We start from the raw sequence: 21,366 nt of genomic DNA on the forward strand, positions 1-21,366 counted from the left end.
TCGCTGAGGAGCCCGTGACGCTTTAGGGCAACGTGACAACGTTCTTTTGTGCGTCTACAAGTGATCCCTTGCTGTCCCGCTCGGTAAGCACTGAGAGAACGACCGAGCTCAGCAGGATGGCGAAAGCTTCGGCAACGGTGACAAAACTGCGGCGCATCAAAAAGAAGGATCCCGATCCTAATCCCCTCTTCACGAAATGGCTTCAGGAGTGGAAGGAGACCGCCGTCGCCAGCAACAGCAAACTTCAGCATGTCTACGGCAAGGTATTACACGGCTTCTTACGGTGTTACGGTTGGATAACATGTCATCCAACATGACACTTTCTTTTGACGCGGTGGTATTGTTGAGGCTATTTTGCCTAATTCTCGGCAGTTCTCTACGAGTATGAAATCTCGTCGGCGCACGCCCGCTATTGATACGCGTGTCAATTTGGACTACTACTAGAACGGATGCGCCAATCGTTGACTCTGTTCTCAGCTAAACTGCGCAGTAAAACAGCAAAGGGTCCTAAATATTCCCATTGCGATGCAATTACGGCATTAGGAGCATCTGCTGACGCGAAAGACGGCATCGATTAGGACACAACAATTGCATGAGAGCAGCTGCTACACATTTTTTCAATGTGACATTCAGTTTGAGCGAATAGGCAGCAGGCTGTTTGCAGCGTTTATATACTAGTTGACTCCGCTTCTATAGATGTAGGTGACATAACAAATATCTACTTTGCAAAATCTTCGTGAAATGCTTGCACAGTTCTATCTACTTCTCGGGTGAGTGCACAGTTACCCGGTACTGAGTAGCTAAAAACCTAGATGTGTTTTTCAGCGACGCGGGTAGGACAGCCGACATACGTGAATGGTGGTCGCACCCAACTAAGTCTTCACCAGGTCGCAACTTGGTGGCCGATGTCACTCTAAATCACGACAGTCTTTACAAACCTCATAGGAGAGGTCGTCCTCCAAGCGTGCACGTCGCCAGGCAACCTTCACAGTGGTCAATAGGACGAATTCACATCATCGAAAATGTGTCTACACCAATCATGCATTATGAAGCTCATTGACAAACATATGTTGTACAGAGGCACCCGTAAGAATTCGCCTGTGTAGCAGTGAGGGCCATCGCCCTTTTTTTTCGTGCGCACAAAAAGTGACTAGGTGACCGCAACAGATTATGTAGTCACCTAGAACTTTACAAGCGCGGCCACGCGCATCTGTGTAACTGTGCCTGTTTTATTTTTGGTTCGTGGGATTCACCTTCTTGGGCTTTTGCACGAATGGTTTCTCCATTTTGTATGTCGTTATGTCAAATTAACGGGGTCTTGAAGTGCCGAATGCCTCCGTAGAGCCATTGTGATGTGTACAAGTCTACAGTAGTACTGTACATTTAGTTGTGACATACAAAATGGCAATGTTAGCATCCCAAGGTGACGACGCTTTAACGCACCCGTAAGGTAGTCTTTAGTTCCAGCGTAATTCCCGAAAGCAGTAACCTCCTGCTTGTGACGTAGCTGGGTGTGACTTTGAAAACTAGCCTGGTTTTCTCATAGCTGTCTTGTTGCAATAGTATCTTGAAATGTTTAAAATTTTTGTTATTAATTTTTTGCTCTCTGTCTCTTGCAGGAATGTCAAAGTTTATCCCAAATTTAGACCTGCGCTGCTGTCCGTCATTATTGTTTTGTTTTTATTTATTTATTCAGCCAATATACAATAACGTGTGCAGTAAAGTGTTGTTCTTTTTCCTATTATTTTTCTTTCTGAATTTTATTTCTATAATTCCTTAGGGAAGTCACGCATTGCACAGAGCTTTGTAGATCGCTTACTGTTTACCAGTGAAGGTATTGTATGTGTGATAAAAAAGGTGTTTGTTTTGCATGCAGGCATTAAAGTCACTCAAAAAATACCCCCTGGTGCTGAAGAGCGGCAAAGAGGCAAAGATCTTGGAGTACTTTGGTGAGTGGAGTCTTCACTTCTTTTTTTAGTGGTACTAGCATCGAATAACCCTCTTGTTTCGCTTTGAAGCACTTATGGTTGCTGGTCGAGCACTTTGTGTCTGGTTTTCCAAACATTCAGAAAAAGTCCTCTAAGAAATAGAAATCAATGATTCTGGTTCAAGTTAAGAGTTTTATTGGACACATATGATATCGGGGCTTGAATTTCTCAAGGTAAAGGCCAATTAACTGTCAGGATCATTAATGTAAACTCATTGAGTGGATTGATAGAGCAGACGGTTTTCTTGTGAGCAGCTGGCATCATTGGAGCATCTGGCAGAGCATATCTCAACCACGTGCTACTTTCTACGTGGCCTCTGAGATCCACTTCAGCAACGTGTGCAACAAAAAGTTAACCCAAAGAATACACGAGGGCTCACGAATGTCAAATCCGCCACGGTGGTCTAGTGGTTATAGTGCTGGACTGCTGACATGAAGGTCGCAGGATCGAATCACGGCTGCGGTGGCTGCATTATCAATGGAGGCGAAAATGCTACAGGCTTGTGTGCTTAGATTTAGGTGCACATTAAAGAAGCCCAGGTGGTTGAAATTTCTGGAGCCCTAAGTCAAGGATTAGGGTCGCCTCCAGATTTGTTTTATGCCATGTTTTTATTTCTGCTGCTGTGCCAAGTTTCTGAGGTGAGCCTCAACTGAATGCAACCTTGTCAATGGATTCTTCCGCAGGCGACAAGCTGTGCAACATGCTCGACAAAAAGCTGGAAGAGCATTGGCGGGAGAACCCCGACTGGTGCCCACCCTCTGACTCCGCGGCACCGACGGTGTTGGACTCGACGGACGAGGATGACTCACCGGCGTCGGCTAGCCAGTACGACGCGACGACCTCTAGCAGTGGAGGACAGGCCCCCGCGGGCAAAGTGAAACGAAAGAAAGCGGACGACGCGGGTCCGACCGCTAAGAAAAGGGGACCGCGGAAGTACATTCCGCTGCCGCGCAGTGGAGCCCACGCCATACTCGTGGTCCTGGGTCAGAGGAGGCTGCAGCTCAAGGTGAAATTAACGTCTCGCGCATAATTAAAGAGACAAACTGAGAAAAACGAGCCCTTAAAAGCCATCTTCTTTCCTTCATTCATAGCAAGGGTCTCGTTCTGGCAGACTTGATGCCTTCAGGTAGTGTGCAAGGGATTATTGGTCAGCTGCCAGCTCGTAAAAAGATCCCGTGCTACGTGACGCCAAAAGGCAGAAAAAGAGTGTTCCACACTCGCCGCCATGGCTGCGATTGGCACTGACTAACACTCCTAGTTTTAAATGCACATATATACCCTATAAAGTGGACGGGGGGATGACCGCTGCCGTAGCTCAGTGGTAGAGCATCGGACGCATTATTCGAAGGTCGCAGATTCGGTACTTGCAGGCGCCAAGTTATCTTTTTGTCCACTTTGCTTTCTTCACATTTATATCCTAATTACTACAAATAGCATTCCCTCTACTTTCCTTGGCATTATTGTCTGTTAGTTTTCATTAATATTGTGTCTAACAAAGAAAAACGAGCCCTTAAAAGCCGTCTTCTTTCCTTCACTAAAGAGAAAGACGATTTTGCTCATACATATTAGTAAATTACTCTTTCACAATTCCAAAATCGCCACACTTGCCTCACAGGCCTGTCATAGTCATAGATTACAACGGCATCACGACGCATGACACGCTTTTGTTTGCGCAGGCCACCTGGGCGGGTGCCAGCAGTCATGACTGGATGAGCAAATCAGACCTCATCGTTGCAGCACAGCCTCTCTGCGACGCATCCTTCACGCAGGTGAGTGCGCTCACTGGCTGGCTGTCAAACATTATTGTCTGGGCAGCACTGGATGAATGTGGAACAGCACCTAACCCCTTCCCCATTTCGTATGAGCACACCTCATCTTTGCAGAACTGTCCCCAAACCGTTTTGACGAGTGTAGCTCGTCCGCTTAATGGAAAAGATTTTCATTGTCATCAGAATGATTAAAATTGTCAGGTTGATAAAACCATTGTCAGGTTGCTGAAAATTTCTAACCGCATTCTGGTACTTGTTTTGTTCTTTATCGTTAATTATTAGCTGGTAGCCGTCCTTTTTTTCATCAGTAATTAACATTAAACTTCATTAAGCTGGTTTTACCTTATAAATGCTTCTTTTTTTTTTTTTCAGCAAGAACTTGCTTTTTAGCAGAGAAATATTTAGTAGCAACTTTTTTAATAATTAACGTTTTATGGAGTAAACTTATGAAAATATTTAAACGGTTAAGGAGTTAACAAACAGTTCATCATGTGAGTCCTTAAACCAATCGTGCACTGCCAAACCCGTCTACTTTGGTGCCTAGAGTAGAGAGGGAATGTAGGAGAGTGTGCGTGTCCTCAAGTCAACCTGATCATTGGTCATAAGTAAATGCGTTGCAGCGGAGGGACTGAGTTGAAGGCTGAAGGTGTGCATCTTTGTTTGACACTGAATTCCAATGGCGGAGTTGGAGCCAATTTTTCTGCTCGATTGGAGCATGTTTGTTCCAATGACACAGTGAGCTACAAATTCGTGTTAGCAACAAATTGTTTTAAATAGTCATTTGGTTGTTCTTGTAGTTACATTTGCGAGTCTTTTTTCTGTTCAAATAAACACGCACAAGTCTGTTGGAACCACCTGGGCCATTCGATTTGTGCTTCGGTTGAAATTAGCAGTAGATTTGAAATCATCAAGGTTCAACTGTATGATGTTTTATTCAACTTCTACTGCTTTGACAGGCAGTCTCTGTTTTGTAGCCCCTTCCAGATACCCACTACACAGCTTGGAGCAGCATGGCAACCTTGATCAAGAAGGGGCTCGTGACGAAGCAAGGTTGTCCGGCAAGGTGAGGTTTCTGCTGGCCGTTTGTTGAAATGCAGCCAAATGCTCTTGCATTGTTCAAAGACGCTATCATAAAGCAAGTCTAATGTATTTGTCACCAAATACTACAGCATTGTGCAAATACATGCCCGTAACGAATGTTGAAAATTATATATTGGGGATGATTCCAGATTTGGATGCGTCGACAGAGACATCAAAATCTGAACACCTATTCTGAAATGTAGTGCCTTCGTTTCATGGTGATGTTTCAACTCGTGACCACAACAGGTGCCTCACGAAAAAAAAAATGCTTGAGACTCGTCCCGTTTCTGTAGCTTACCCGAACAAAGTGCTATTAATTGCAATAGGTGAGCAAATAATGCGAATACAATTTAGCCAAGTCACAAAACTTTACTCCGTGTGAAGCCTCAGGCCGCTAGCGACAGGTGCGCGGGCCGCGTGTTTGAGACCCCTGCCATAAACCAACCACCCAGTGTGTAACATAACATCAATGATAAAAGCATTTCTCTGCCGCACAGTAGTGCCACGCGGCGAAGCATACTGAGAGCAGAAGAAAGTGTTATGCAGTGAAGCATACCACCTGGAGCATGTACAGTCAAACCTCGATATATCGAACACGGACATATCGAATTATTGCCTATATCGAACGGTTCCTATATCACGTGGGAAATCGCATGCATTTTTATTTTTTATTTCGAACGAAGTTTGACGTATAATGGATATATCGAACTCGGCCACCCCAAACCGCCCGCGCTCCGTTGACAGGCGGCGAGCTTTCCCGCCGCGCTCCGTTGACAGGCGGCGAGCTTTCCCGCAACTCTCGAAAATAGCGGTAGCGCGGTGGGCGTTTACGACTGCTGCACACATCGATGGCGCCGAGTGCGCCACTTGAACGTAGCGGCATACGCACGCCGCAGCCTTGCAGCAATGACGCACTGCACTTGTTGCACCAGCTCCTCCTTGATAGTATCGCGGTATCGCCAGGCATCCGTCGCACTCGCATCGCTCGTTGTTGTGCTCGGCCTGCCGCGCGTTGTGGTGTGTGTAGCGATGGCTGCAGACGCGAAGAAACGGACGACCCTGACTTTTGCAGCAAAACTGGAAGCAATCTAGGCTGAAGGCGTGGGATTCGGACCTGGTGCGTCAGGGACGGAAGGTATGCCTTATCGTCGGTAACTGCACGGCACACCACACCGATGCCCAGCTGAGCAACATCGAAGTGGTATTTCTGCCGCCCAACACCACTTCGAAGCTCCAACCGTTGGACCAGGGCATTATCCGCACATTTAAGTCTGTCTACAAGCGTCGGCTGATCGACATTTTGCTTGTAAGACTCCGGATGGGCCAAGATCTGAAGATCGATCTTTTGGGCGCCATCCAAATGCTCAAGGCGTCGTGGGAAAACGTCAAGCAGTCGACGATAGCCAACTGCTTTCGGCATGCGGGCTTCGGTGGACGCACTGACGAAGCATCAGTGGAAGAATCCGAGGAAGCTGAGTTGGCATGCGCAGATGAAGAAGCGAGCTCGCCGAAACGTGGAGCAAGCTGGAGAGCTTTGTTGGTGCGGAGCCGCAAAGCATGTGCATCGAAGACTTCGTTGGAGGTGACGACAGCACTGGTACAACGGCGGAGCTAACGGATGTAGAGATCGTCGCCGAAGCTACCGCTGAGCAGCCGAATGAAGACGCTGCCGAGGTGGATCCCGCAAGCGCTGATGGTGCCCCGCTCCCGACATCAGCTGAGGTCGTAGCCGCTTTGGCCCTTGCGCGCCGCCACTGCAGCGCGATTGAAGGCACCGGCCTTTCACTTGTGGATCGCCTGGACTATGTTGAGGACGCAGTCGTCAAACACGCCATTGCCAACAAAAAGCAGGCTACTCTTTTTCAGTATTTTAAGCCAACACAATAAATACTTTGTTTGAATCTTCAAGTGAGTATTTACTGCACCACGATTGGTTCGTTGGTTGTTTTCCACAAGTCCTTGACGCATTTTTTACGTGATTTTTATATCGAATTCTGGATATATCGAACTATTTCGCGATCGCCGTGCCGTTCGATATATCGAGGTTCGACTGTACTATCTGTAGTATCAAATCACCCTATATCGAAACTGTTTCGTGGTCCCTTCCAGGTTCGATGTGTACACGTGTACGTGACTCCATTCTTTTCACAGGTTCAGCCTAACAGACGAAGGCGAGGAGCTGGCCTGCCGGCTGATATCGCCGGGAACGCCACCCGGATCGGCGGCTTCGCACGTCCTGAACGGCGACGGCATCTTCACGTCGTCTTTATCGGACGAAGATGCATCGAACGGCTTCCCGGTTGTGACGTTACCGCCCCCTCCGCCCCTGGATTCCCTGCGCATCGTTTTACTCGTCGACTGCAGCGAAACCACGGCTGTGTGAGAACGAAAATCTATAGTATTTCATGTCAGCCATTAGATGTATAGTGGTGCTCAGTATGAGTTGCAGTATAGTAGCTGTTGTTGAAGGGGCCCCAAGCCTGTACTGTAATACCCCTTTCGCATGGCACACGTAATGTCATTCGCAGTGAATGTGATTAGGTGGTAGTGTCATTTTTGTTGCCGCTACACGGGCGCACCAAATGACATTCACAGCTAATGGCATTTGCCCATTGAATGCGTTTTGCAGACTCATGCATGCGTGACATGTGTGGTCTCGACGACAAAAGCTCAGCAAAAAATTGCAAAATTGGTAAGTTGCAGCGAAAGTTAATCAAAGTTAAAGTTCTTATTAATAAGTTTAATTTTTATATCTTTTTGACGTACAGCGCAGTAGTTGAAGCAATTTGTGGATATAAATATTCTTTTTCCCAGACTCTGACGTGACGCCAACACCACCTATCGGGCACGTTTACGAAATGCTCGGCTGTTATTTCTTCTTCTTCGATTCCTCCACGCTGTTTCGGTGAAGTAGTGCCTCAGTAGCAAGGTCAGAATTTTGCACGCGATATCTATCCGCCAGGCATGGAAGTAAACTCTGCAGTTTCGTCAGCGGCAGCAAAAAGCGCACTGCACCGACGACAAACATCGACATCAATTGCGAATGCCATTTTGTATACCCGTGTAGACCCGGAACGCAAGGCTGCAATTACATTCAAAATGAATGTCATTTACTGCGAATGACATTATATGGGCTGTGTGTAACAAGGGTATAACACTGGCGTATGTGAAATTGGTTTTGAAATACCAATAGTCAAAACAGTGCTTATGTCGCTAATTGTTTTCTATCTTGGCACCACCATGCAGTGTTGGCGCCGCTTTGATGATGGGCAGCATGTTGCAACTCATATTGGGCATGACTGTACTTCGTGCAACCGTATGTGATCTTTGATCACACTTGCCACTGTCAATGTTATGTTCTGTATCTCTGCGTGCATGATGACATAACAGCAGGTGTGGGAAAAAAGAATACTTCATTAGTTTTTTCTCTCTCTTCTTGTCGCTAATGATGCTGTGCACAATGCGATGAGTCCACTTCTCTCTGTGTTCATATGTTACAGTACTCGCATTTACCCTACTCATACATTAACTAATGGAGCTGTTCAGCAAGTGCCTTGGCAGCTACCACACTATATTTACTAATTTGTTCAGTTATCAAGTTGGTTAGTCATCTAGTTAGTTTGCTAGTTAGCAAGTTGGTTTTTTTGCAAGATAGTTACTTAGCAAGTTAGTTGTTACTGCCGTCTTGGGCAGGAGTAGGTGTTATGGTTTAAATGTTATCTCGTCATCGAGGATAAAAAATTTCAAAAAGTGCCTGTAGGGACAGTTGCGTACATACACTTACAATATTGCCACACACTTCCATGTTCTGTTTTAGGCGTCAGGACAGTGCTTTTTCGGAGGGGGGCAATGCCACACGTGCTTCTCTTTCTAATTTTATGTAACCAGCCCGTTACACCTGTAACCACTGCCTCGCGCAGGCTGTGCCAGAATGTCTTGAAACGTTCCCGATTATTTAGGAATCTTTCAATAAGATTGCATGCATAACGCGAACAATACAGTTTCTTATAGAGCTAACACGACCATGAGCATGTATAAAAGCTGACACATTTCACACACAAGCAGACTATTCATTGACCGACGACCATGTGTGCCTATATTGTTGCACTGAGAGTGTAATTCTTTTTCTGGGCACAAGTTCGCCCAATAAAGAGTTCGATCATTAGCGTGTGTGATTGCTTTTCTTCACCGTCGCAACCACGTGACTAAATCAAGTCGTGTATCTCGATAGATCAACAGGGGAGGCTGTCTTTACCTAACTTTGACTATCACCTTACGCATTTGGGCTAGTGTGTTCATGATTACGAGTGAAAAACAGCACTAAAGAGACGAGACAAGCACAGCACAGCGCTGTGGTCTTGTGTCCTCCTATATCTTACAGTGGTTTTCACTCAGTTGTCCATTATCTTATATTTGTCGCTGCAGTTCGCAGGAACGCTTCTTGCGTGAGCTGCGGGCATTGGACATCCTGCACGAGGTTCGGAGGCTCAACGTGGGCGACTTCGTTTGGGTGTGCCGGTCGGAGGGTGGCATACATGGTCGGCGCGAGTGGGTCCTCGGCCCCCTGGTGGAAAGAAAGCGAACTGACGACCTAGCAAAGAGCATCGTGGACGGCCGATTTCACGAGCAGAAGGTGAGGGCAAAAAGCAGCCGTGCCTCTTACAAGGAGTGAGAACTACACTCGGACCTCATTATAACAAAGTCACATCTGCCACGAAAGTAAGTTCGTTATATCCGAAACTTCGTTATAAACATTTATTTGTAGCACTGTATTTATGGCAAGACTACTTTTCACTTACTTCGTTATAAACGATAATTCGTTATATCTGTTTTTGTTATATCAGGGTTTGAGTGTATTTGGGAGGTGAAATCGTGTTCACTCTGGCGCCCCAATGAAGTCATGGCACCGCTCTGCCCTCTGTCAGATGAGCAGGCTCAGATAAGTTGAACATGTTTGCAGTACACGACACACACTAAAGTTCGATGAAGAGATTGCAATGCGTGTGCAGAATTCTATTTGAATAGGCTTGCCATTTTAAGGCTGTTCAATGCCGATTCACATGCGCCCTCTGCTGTGATATTACTGGTGGTAGCTTGTTTCATGGGCAGCACCTCTTGTAACTGGGGCAGCGTTGAATTATAACTGTGACCACAATCCTCGTCACTTTCGTTTTCTAGTACTTCCGATTGAAATCCAGGAAGAATCCGCAATAAATAGGACAGTATGTGGTGTAATTTCTTAGCGTTACGTTTGGAAAGTGCATGTAGATGATGGAAACAAGCTGGAAGCGCGATCTGGCATGCTGCAACATGAACTGCATTTCCTTTTCGCCCAGCCATGATGCTGTCACATGACCCGCATGTGCCTGTAGTGGCCTGATGGATTCCTTTCCTGAAATATTTCTTTCTCCACAGCCTTTTCTAGATCTACTGAAAGACATGCGGCATATTTGACGTGTTGCACAAGTCCATACTGGTGCACCATTTTGTTCAATCATCCTTGCACCTGTGTGCTTTGATATGCACAGGTGTGATTTGTCGAAGATGTCATAATTGCGAGATTTGAGTGCAACGTGCACATAGTAGGGTGTTGGACCAAAACTGAACTAATAACGAATTTAAGCAGGCATGAAATGGCTAATACTAAAATTAGAGATAACACGACCTGAGGGGACCAATAGACTAACAGAGCAACAGAAAATCCTACTAGCGAAGGGCACTTGAACGTGATGGGAAGCATCATTCCGTGCCAGCAATGCGCCGAACATTTTTACCCAGTACATTGTGATACCACACAAGCATTACTTGCTGTATTGAGAGTTGTGTGTTTTCTGTTTACTTACCGTACAGTATAAAATGAACATAGCCAAAATGAATTACTGCTTCAAATAGGTGCAGAAAACAGTAGCTACATCAAAAGAATGAGGAACGAATCATGCAGTATAACCGTATAAACGAACTGTTCATTCCACGTCTTCCTATCGTGTATTATTTCCACAATTTTCAGTTCAGACTTGAAGGATGAATCTTATTCCTGCTTCCGAATTTGTCACTGTCGTGGCTCCAGTGCCGCAGCCACCGTTCCTGTGTTGGAGTGTATCACCGCTCTCTGAGCAAATAAACAAATTTCTAGTGTCGGACATAACCACCAAAAGTCCCTGGTGCCACTGCTCAATATGAATCGCCGGCATCGAATGCAGGAGTTGACGTTACCATCTCGGCTGCCGATTTCTGTGTATCAGCAGGCATCCGAGAGCTCCGTGGCCGTGAGATGTAGCAACAGCTCTAGCTTACTGTACATTTATTTATTGTCAAAGTAGTATATACAATTCACTTTTCATCTGTAAGCCGTTAAGTAATCAGAATAGGTGATCTGACGTCCATTACTAAGGTACCCACAAACCATGACAGAGGGTGCAACTCCAGTTTCTCAGTTTCATTGTTTCCTCGCTTAAAAATGCTCTGTTCTCGCCAGAAACGGTGATTTGGTTGTTGCGTAAGCCTAATCCTTCAATCTAGCTCAATTTAATATTTCTCTTTAGTGTCCCTTTAAGCTCGATAAAGAGTCACGCACAAAAAAATTAAAAAACGCAGGATTTTATCATACTGGTACAACATATAAAACAATAGAATCAAACACTCTCCCACCTAGAATTGTGTAATCTCCGCAAGAGGCCGCAATTTTGTGCCTGCACATTGCAAAGCAAAGTGTAGGAGCGGGCGATGCCATAACAGACACTGCGCACGCTCTAGAACTTGTCACGTCACTGAGGTGTGCATCGCAGACGGCACCACCACACATCCTCACCCTCAACACAAAAGTTACTTTTGTGTTGTCTAGTACCGTTTCATTACAATGAGGTTCACCTGTACCGGTCATATTATGCGCCTGCTTTTGATGTTCGATGAGCAAAGATACAAACATTTGCTCTCTCATTCAGGTGCGACTCGGTGCATCGGGCATCAAGCCAGTGGTCTACCTCATCGAGGAAACGGGCGGGAAGTCCACTTCCTGCATCTCCGACGCCGCCTTGGAGCAGGGCATTCTAAACACGCAGGTGGGGGAACCACGTTCCCAAGTTCTGTCATTCTTGAAAGCTCCTCGTTTCTGTCATTCTTCACTTCGTTGTGTCGTCTATTAGCTCATCGCTTCATAGTTCATATGTCCTGTGGGTCGTTATACACATGTGCGAGAAAGAAATGCAAAGTTTATTTGTTTATTTTAGTGCATTTTTTTTTTATTGTTTACGTCAAATACTCTCAAAGGCCATAACGGCACCTCCACCCGATGGTGAGAGAACTCATGCGACCAATTAATGGCATCATCACACAGCAAAATGAGGACGTCCTGTCCTGTAATATGGATGTTGAAATAGCAAGGACACCAATATAGTCGTCACACACCGACATGCCGTGCTTTCTCATTTGCCACCGTGGTGGTACAGTGGTTATGGTGCTCAGCTGCTGGCGCGACAGATGCAGGTTCGATCCCGGCCGTGGCGGACACATTTCAGAGGAGACGAAATGCTAGAGGCCTGTGTACTTAAATTGAGGTACACGTTAGAGAACCCCAGCAGGTCGAAATTCCCAGAGCCCTCCACTACGTCGTGCCTAATAATCATATTGTGGTTTTCGCACATAAAGCCACGGAAATTATTAATTAGTGCTTTCACGTTCAATGCAAGTAACGTGCACCGGGAGGTAAACTTAGGCGCGTTGATAATAATTTGTCCTTGACAACTTGCAGCACTGATTAGACGAGGACGGAGGAAAGGAGATCACAATGTGATCACGCGTCGTGATCCTCTTTCCTTCATCTTTATCTAATTAGCAATGTAAATTGCAGAAGATGCGACTAGGGCACTTGCGTGTTTCGGTAACCTTTGTGCCACGCAGACACTTGACACCTTGCAGACAGAACTGCCACCGCATAATTCATTTTACACGCTGCACTTGTCAATTTCACGGTGAGCAAACCTGGCTTTTCAGAGTCCTTGAAGCAAGGTGTGTGACTGGACTACTACACTCAAACCTCATTATAACAAAGTTGCACCTGCCACGAAAATAACTTCGTTATATCCGAAAATTCGTTATAAACGTTTATTTGTAACACTGTAGCTATGACAAGACTGTTCTTCATTTACTTCGTTATAACCGATAATTCGTTATATCCGCTTTCGTTATAACGAGGTTTGAGTGTAGTTGGTATTCCATGATTTCATAAACAGCGTGGAAGGGACACAAAAAACATGGGACTGACTTCTAACCAACTTTTATTGCAAGGAACAGGAAAAGAGAAAACACGATATCACACACGTGATCCTTAGAAAAGCCTGTGCGTGAAGTCCAAGATAAAACAAAAATCAAGAAAGCGGCAAAAAATCAGGCGAAATTATGACGAGGTAACTCGTGTAGAAGAATCCAGGCATTCAATTTCTTTGTCATTCAGAGCAATTGTGCAGTCCTTGAGGTGTCCTGCATTCTGTGCGTTGCCTTCAGGTGTCGAACGGTTTCCTGATCAAGTGGACGCGAGACCCCAGAGACACCGCCTGCTTCCTGGGCATCACCACGTGCCACCTGCAGACCAAGAAAGCTGCAGCAACGTCATCTGCCGAGTTCCTTGAGGGGAAGCCTACCTGGGAGGACTTCAATGCAGGAGGAGTGAAGAGCCGGGTAAGCAAAGACTACTGTGTCCTTTCCATCTTGAAAAAACACATTTTTAAGTCTTCAATCTACGTTTACTTGCTCCACAGGTAATCTGCATGTTTACTTACAAGGATATGGGCCCCAAAATCATTTGCAAGTTGCAACCAATACGAAGCCTAAACGACATTCACGTCACTGGAAACAGTTCACCTTCATTGTTACAGTCATCAGAGGATCGTGACAAGTTATCGCTTAGGCTTGGACAACAACATTGTGTTAACTGAATATAGGCATTATATTCCAACCTTATTATAACAGTCACATCTGCCACAAAAATAATGTCGTTATATCCGAAAATTCGTTGTAAACGTTTATTTGTAACACTGTGTCTATGACAAGATTATTATCAATTAATTCGTTATAACCGATAATTCGTTATATCGAGGTTCGAGGTGTTATACATGCTGAGGCATCAGCTGCAAGAGAGCAGTGTTGCACGTTTTCTACATTTCACAGCCTTGAAGTGGATGAAAAACGGGAATTCAAATGCCACAGAGTGGGCGTGTTATGGCCCATAGTGTTAAAGAGCTGTCCTCTAGTGAGGCTAATGAACGATAAGTATGGAAATAAATTTCTCATTCTGGGTAGTAAACTTTTCAGTGACCATATACTTAGAGATGTCGCCATAATAGTATCACTTGTCTGTACACGCTGGTTGGCAGGTTGAGGAAAGGTTGCCAGGTCATTGGACACATGAGATTCTACATAGTGCAAAGTTGCATTGTTGCCAAAAGTGACCAGCTCAGAATATGGCCCTAGATTTTTTTTCCCCTGGTTTCCAGAATTACCCGCTTTGTTTCTGGGTACTTCGATCACGTTTCAGTTGGGCGGACTGCGTCATAGGCGGGGTCAGCTTACGTGCAGTGATACGTACGCACGCCCATCTCTTTTAGCGTTATTTATTTTATTAATTTGCTTTTAAGTCTTTTGTTTGGCATCTTGCAGGGCCTTCAAGTACGTGAAATGTTGGCCCTAAACCTCCTCCAAGTCAAGGGTCTTTCACTCGACAAGGTGATGCCTCTGGTGGAAAGGTACCCAACGCCTATAAGGTAAGCATCGCCTGCTTCCCACACGTACGGCGTCCAATGTAACGACAGATGTTACAGTGTTCGTAAATGGTTTGTTTTGTAGTCGTGTTTTATTACAGCTGTCATACTTGTAATCATAAACGTTGTGTGCCAAATGCACCAAACGTGTAAGCCGTGGTCAAGGTAGCACATCGCAACACTTGCAACACCTACCAGATTAAAAGTGCTACAAGTGCTCGAACTTTGCAGTCAGTGCCACATGCAGAGTTAGTCCAAAATGGCACTCGCTTTACTCCCTCTTTTAGTCTTATCTACAATTGGTGCTGGCTTCTGGCTTGTCTTGGCTTATCTCACTACTCTATAATTTGAGGGTTAGTTTCCTAGGGTGCGAATTCATGGCAAGTTTAGCTGTTCTTTTTTTTTTTCAGGTTGTTTGAAGCATTCGAGAGAGCTGCCTCCGACCCTCGTGGTAGGTCCGCTTTCCTGAAGGACTGTGGGTAAGACAGGTCACTTGTATAGTTGAGCTCATTGCCATGGTAATCAGTCTTGAACTTTATGTAGCTCATCAAACACGAGATTCATTTGAGTACTGATTGAGTCGATTTGTTTGCATCTGTGGTGTTCACAAGGGCGGTAATCTGGGCTAGTAGGTTGTTCATGATCGTAAAAAACAGCGCAAGCAGAACAGCCGAGCTCACAATGTCTGTGGTGTTGTCAGAAACTTGCAGCACCAGTACAGGCAAAACACATTTTGGTTTTATTGATGCATTTTATTTGTCTCCCCAAATGTTGGCTCGACGTCTCAACTCGTTGAACGCCATTTCAGCTGTGGAAGCAAGGAGATGGGCTGTTTGTTATGCGTTACACATGATAACACTCAATCTATCCAGAAGTTCACCATGTATAAGTCATTATCATAGATAAAAGGCAAGAAAACTTAAGCACATGGTTACATCCTAGCCATACCAAAGAGCACTCATAGATATGCGTTTGATCAGTTGCTGTTCATCTTGAATGAACTTGTACAGCAGGAAACACAGCGCGGACGACAAAGAAGCAGACACAGACATGGTTGTCATCTGTGTTGACATGTTACCGAGTCAACCAACAAGTCAGTAACAAGTCGACGAGTAACAATTCAACCAACTTTACTCGGCGACAACTTGGCAATACTCTGGAAGCTGCAAAACTGAAGCGCATGCCTGCCACCGCACCCACAAATACTAGTACAGTAGAACCCCGCTGATACGTTTTTGAAGGGACCGTAGGAAATAAACGTAAGAGATGAAAAACAGGAAAAACGGCAAAATATTTAGTGGTACAGAATTTTATTTCAATTCTTACGAGCAGCACGAAAATTGGCGCGCTCAGCCGCGATCTAGTCGATGGCTAGAAACGCGGAGCTAACGACGGCCTCATCCACAGAAATGTAATCAACGTATGTGATTTTTTTAACACCAACAGCTGTAGGCATGAAAGAACTAAGCACACGCAATCACGACCGGCGCGGCGAGTCCGACTGCGAACCGCACGCACGACCATGCGAGCTCCAACCAGCTCGAACTCCTCCCGTTCTCCGACAAATGACAATGATGATGAGTCTACGCCAACGCGATGGCAGAAGTGAATGCCAATCTCGAAGGCCTTGCTTTCGCAAGCAATTACGTCATACACGCCATGTTTGTGCAATACAAATCTCAAAGGCTATGCTTTTGTCAATAGTAAATGCCAATCTCGAAGGCCTTGCTTTCGCGAGCAGTTACGTCATAGACGCCATCTTTGCAATTTGAATCTCGAAGGCCATGCTTTTGTTCGCATCAATTGAAAGATTCTGTTGCTTGCGCCTCTCATGCGGCTAATATTACGGTCAAACGAGGCCAAGCTGCGTGAAAATGCACCATGGCCGCTCTCTTTGGTAGTCACTCGGTTGGCTCCGAGCGCACTTCGCGACGTATCATACGGGAACGGTCCGACAGTTACAACGTAACAGCGGGGTTCCCAATACATTGTATCCTATGGGAGCTATGCCGGGACCAGCGGAAAACGACGTAACAGCCGGGAAAACGCAGCAGTGAGGAACATAACAGCGGGGTTCTACTGTACTTATGTTTACTGATAATTTTCTCATTTGCCTTGCTGAAATAAATGCTGCTTTCTTTATAATTATAATCAGACAGTTGCGCGAAGTTATAGCTAAAATATGGTTATTGTTTGCTTTGCAAGAATGCCTTCCTTTTCTTTCCACTTCTTAGACAGCACCACTTTTTCAGCACGGCCGTTTTTCAAAGTAAACATGGCGTCCATGACGCAGTCTTCTCCAAGAAAAATATACTAGTAATATGACACTAAAATGTACACCAAACAATCGAAATGCTTCTTTGTTTCACATTTTTTCGTGTATATATCATTTTCAGAACGCATTCATGATGCGGGCAAGAAAAACCAAAACCAGTCGCAAGCTGCTCTACTACTTGCGGAGCAACACGAATGTGCGAAAGCCCCGCCTCCGTAGCCTTTGCTCCACTGTCGAGATACGGTTGTCGCCGATTATATAGTCAATAACAAGTCCTACCCTTTTTGTCACGCAGGATTCCTGGCAAAGCCTTGCACGACAAGTTGTGGACGCTGTATGGAAGTTCTGAACCGTTGCAGTGAAAGAAGGAATCGGGGGGGAATCACAATTAATCACTGAAAAAAAAAAGAAATTTATTAAAGAGAAGATTACATATTTATATATCACGAGAGTAGCATCATCTCCTCACTGTCGCTCCTTCCATCATCAGAAGAAACACATCAACTTCAAACTGACGACAGAGCGGAATTCTCATTTCGATTCTGGCCTCTGCATTTTGTTGCTGTTTGCAGGAGAAATGTCCGAAATAAATGTTTTTTGTTCATCGAAGTTTTATTGGCCTCTGTATGGATGTTTTCACGTGTGCATGTGCGAACCAATACATTATTCACCTAAAAATTATGAAGTGTAGTACACATGGATTGAAACATGTTAACTTAGGGCTAAGTAATGTACGTACTTTCTTTTCCAGCATCTACAGTTTGTATCACATTGGTGTAATTTTCGCTCTAACAATTACATCAGAGCAAACATTACGTTTAGCGGCCAGATTTGCAGCGACATGATGTGGTTATCACGAGCACCTGCTCATAGCAGTCGTTATACTAAGAAAACGATGTTGTTTTTCAATGTGTCAGTAGTGCACATAATCATGAGCAGGTATAGCACTCAATTTTTTCTATTGCACACTTCTAACCATAGCACACGGTGATGTATATTTTGAGCCCTCTGTGCGCATTATTTTGACTACAAAATAGGATTCCAAGCAACTGTTCTCACTGCATCCACTGTTATTGAAAAAATGACGAATGATGATCGAACATGCGAATCGTGTAGCTGCAAAAGCGCGCAAAAGCATTGTCGTCGAGTCTGGCGTAACGTAAAGAGAGTTGGTCACGAGCACATGGCGCTGTTTTCCTGCTGCAATAAATGCCGGGTACGTGGAAAACTGAAAGGCCGTGTTTTTTGCATTTGTAGTTGGTCGACTCATCGTGAGAACTAAAAGACCTTTGGAATGATGGAATGCATGCGCGAATTTCGCGTCACCTTTCATCGGGTTGTTGATTTGCAAACAAGAACATCAACTTGAAACGGTGAGCGCAATAATATAATGGATCATACTCGCTTGAACGAACTCTTCGGTATAGCGAACACGATTTGCGCGCGCTTTCTGAAACCGAAACCAATAACCTGCTGGTTTTCTGTACAACATGAGAGGTTGATTTATCTCAAACAATTGATAGAGGCTCACTTGAGCCTTAATGCGAGCTTATTGAGGCTGTCAGCTTTACGCTACAGTATTCAATTTATTTTTTTAAACAAGTTAGTACTGTTACCTAACGCTTGGTGGCGGTGCGTTCGCTTCGGCCAGCTCCACGCAGCATTTCGGTGGATGCCGTGTCCAGCTGTTTACAGGGACCGTGAGGTGCTGTTTATTTCGGAAGGAGGGCTCAGGGCCTCAACACCGGCACCATGGTTTTAGCCGACTTGGGCCGCAAGATCACCAACGCATTGCGGTCGCTCAGCAATGCGACCATCATAAATAAAGAGGTGGGTAACTAACCCAACGTCGGACGATGTCTTCCCCGCTTCAAGGCCTACTTCAATTCCGTGTGCCGGCCCCGTGAAAAGCACGAGAAACGTGTTTCTGTCGATCCCCTACTGAATGCGTATTCCGTTAAGTGCTGTGTTTTTTTCCTGAGAACGCTACCTGTGTAAGCCAGTGACGTTTCGGTAAGCTGGTAGAGCTGGCCTACGTCCCAACCGATGTCTAGTTCACAGCGCTGAGTTATCTTTCGCGTGCATCGCGCGTATGACAGCTGGTGCTTTCAAAAGAGCCGAGAAATTCCTTGCCGGTTTGGACGCGAAAACGCAGGCACGGCGCAAGTTGCAGCGTTGGTTTTTGGGAAACAACTGTCGCTAACTAAAACATCGTAATCGCATTGAGGCCTTGGTACGGTACGTTTGAAACACCGCTGATCGCACGTGATAAGATGTAATTAACGGCGTGATAGTTCATCAGCGGACGTTCTCGAAAGTGACTGTGAAAGTATTTCCTGTACGCTCGTTGGAGAGATTCGCGTTTCGTGTGCGGGAGCCTGAAATAAGATGTCGGTCAAGTTTGCTCATTTGCATAGGACGCGTAGCGTGTTTCACGTCGTGGCTCTGCTGTCGTAACATGCTTCGTTTTGCTTCGCATCGCAGGTTCTAGATTCTATGCTAAAGGAGATATGCACGGCACTTCTAGAAGCTGACATCAACATCAAGCTCGTGAAGCAGCTCAGAGAAAATGTCAGGTGAGCTCAAAGGTGCAACGCGTGGTCTTTCGACATTTCCAAGCTGCATGGCGCATTCGTTTTGTATGAAATTTTCTTTGCGAGCACACTTAATGATGGTGTTGATATTATGCGGATTTTGCGATTTACTGTGACATGTTATTCCTTTGATGTCATTGGGGGCCTTATTATTCTTGCTGTTCTATTGCGAAACCTGTTGCCATGTGTCAAGCATGAACGCGTTTAACTTACCGTGTTTGGGATTTGCTCTTTCCACATGATGCCAGTAGATGTGTGAAAACGCAAGACATTCCTCCTTAATTAGCTAAATAGAAACCCATCAATCACAACTTGACATTTCCAAAAGCTGAACTAAAGTTTTGTCCTCCTTTGAGCGTGTATTTGTTTTACCGGATGTATTTGTTGCTGTGAAATACCGTTAGTTTCCCTGTGAAAACTCTAGCAACTCGCATATTTGATCCTTGCGTTTAATATACATTGCCAAATCTAAATTTTGGACTGGTGCTGATATTCATTGATTCATTTATGTGCAAGGCATTTTGGTATGTTTAGTAAAACATCACTGTACTGTGCCACCCAAGGCGAAGCTTTATTCTTTAATGCAAATGTGTATAATGGTCTACAGTTAAAAGGAACATGTATGTGTAGAATGTGTGAATTTTATCCTATGGAATGCGCACAATTTCCTGAGGGGATTTGCAGCAGATGTCATGTTATAAGTGGTGCTGGCGTCATTCTACGCACTTTTTCCGTGCATTGGCACAACTTCACCATACGTGGACATCTAGAGTGCTACCACAGTGAAGGACACACAACACACAAGCGTTCCCTTTAACATTTGACCACACTGTACCTACTTTTGCTGTCCATTTCGTAATTGCACTGTCACTAGTTCTTCATTCAGACGTTTTCTTGCACTGAAAGTAGAAACATTCAGTGGCAAATTTCAAAATAGGATTGAACACCATTTACTTTCTTGTTTAAATTAAATACCTTTAATGTTACAAACTTGATGAGGTCCAATGAAGGAAACAAATAATACTTCATGTAGATTGAGGTTATGCATTCACAACCAGCTTAACAAGGAAATGTGTTTGATTAGATGTGTGCAAGGTATGATGCAGAGGAAAAAAAAACCAACTCTTGTATTTGGTCTGCAGTGCTTTAATCCTCTGTAATTAGAGCAATTGTGATTGATGTCTGCATTGATGACAACTTTCAGAATGACCTGCCTTCTCTTTCTCCAGCCCTGCTATCTTTTTGTACATATGCTTTATTTTCCCCGCCATTCTTCCTGTATATTTTCCCTTATATGGTTGTCGCACTAGTCACATTCAAACCTGATCAGGGTCGAATTCCTCGGCCGCGATTGGCTCGCTTGCACAAGCTGCCAAAATGAGCCATCACGGTGGAGAAATTCGATCCGGATTGAGCTATATTGTTACCCAAAATGGGCGTGTGATGCTGGCATTCCCATTACCCCCAGTGCAAGGTAGCAAACCAGATCACATATCCCATCACAAATCTCTGTGTATTTTCTTGTTTGCTTTGTCTTGCTCTGACATCTGCTAAAGAAACGGAGGTGACTGCAGGTAATTATAGAAAGTTGCAAGCCAATGTTTCCACGCACCTGCAGATCTGTCATCGACATCGATGAGATGGCAGCCGGGCTGAACAAGCGGCGGATGATCCAGTCCGCCGTGTTCAAGGAGCTGATCAGGGTATGTTCCCTTGCCCCATTTGTTCCTTGTTCCGTGCATGGAGAGGAACCTCTCTGTTGGGAACTCGTATCTGGCGAAGCCATCGTAGCACAAACATAATGCAAGGAACGCAGGATCAGACACCATAACTCGTTGTGTATTCCCATGTTCCTCATGTTAACTTTATTTCTGTTATGGTGGCTTCATTGGGCTCGAATAAATCGTT

General features: G+C 45.0%; 2 protein-coding genes across 6 annotated transcripts in view; both read left to right on the top strand.

Moving 5' to 3' along the window:
- LOC119374407 (signal recognition particle 54 kDa protein) overlaps positions 1–21,366 on the top strand; it is a 226,759-nt gene that overhangs the window by 168,450 nt on the left and 36,943 nt on the right. Inside the window, exons 1-3 of one of the 5 annotated variants that reach the window (XM_037644495.2) lie at positions 18,496–18,694; positions 19,349–19,440; positions 21,077–21,161. The exons of 2 other annotated variants lie outside the window; for them this stretch is intronic. In XM_037644495.2, the coding sequence (XP_037500423.1) occupies positions 18,617–18,694; positions 19,349–19,440; positions 21,077–21,161 (255 nt within the window). In that variant the 5' untranslated portion in view covers positions 18,496–18,616. Of the gene's footprint in view, positions 1–18,495; positions 18,695–19,348; positions 19,441–21,076; positions 21,162–21,366 lie in introns of those variants that run through there. 2 more of the 5 variants (XM_049411281.1, XM_049411279.1) reach the window with 2 other exon arrangements.
- Positions 11–17,240, top strand: LOC119374406 (crossover junction endonuclease MUS81-like). The gene is made up of 12 exons (XM_037644494.2): positions 11–263; positions 1,877–1,949; positions 2,672–2,994; positions 3,665–3,757; positions 4,732–4,820; positions 6,989–7,216; positions 9,263–9,470; positions 11,779–11,895; positions 13,337–13,510; positions 14,489–14,592; positions 15,000–15,068; positions 17,160–17,240. The coding sequence occupies exons 1-12, from the start codon at positions 117–119 to the stop codon at positions 17,224–17,226; spliced, it is 1,692 nt and encodes a 563-aa protein (XP_037500422.1). The 5' UTR covers positions 11–116; the 3' UTR covers positions 17,227–17,240.

The sequence above is a fragment of the Rhipicephalus sanguineus genome, chromosome 11 (genome assembly GCF_013339695.2).
Source record: "Rhipicephalus sanguineus isolate Rsan-2018 chromosome 11, BIME_Rsan_1.4, whole genome shotgun sequence".
Taxonomy (NCBI): Eukaryota; Metazoa; Arthropoda; class Arachnida; order Ixodida; family Ixodidae; genus Rhipicephalus; species Rhipicephalus sanguineus.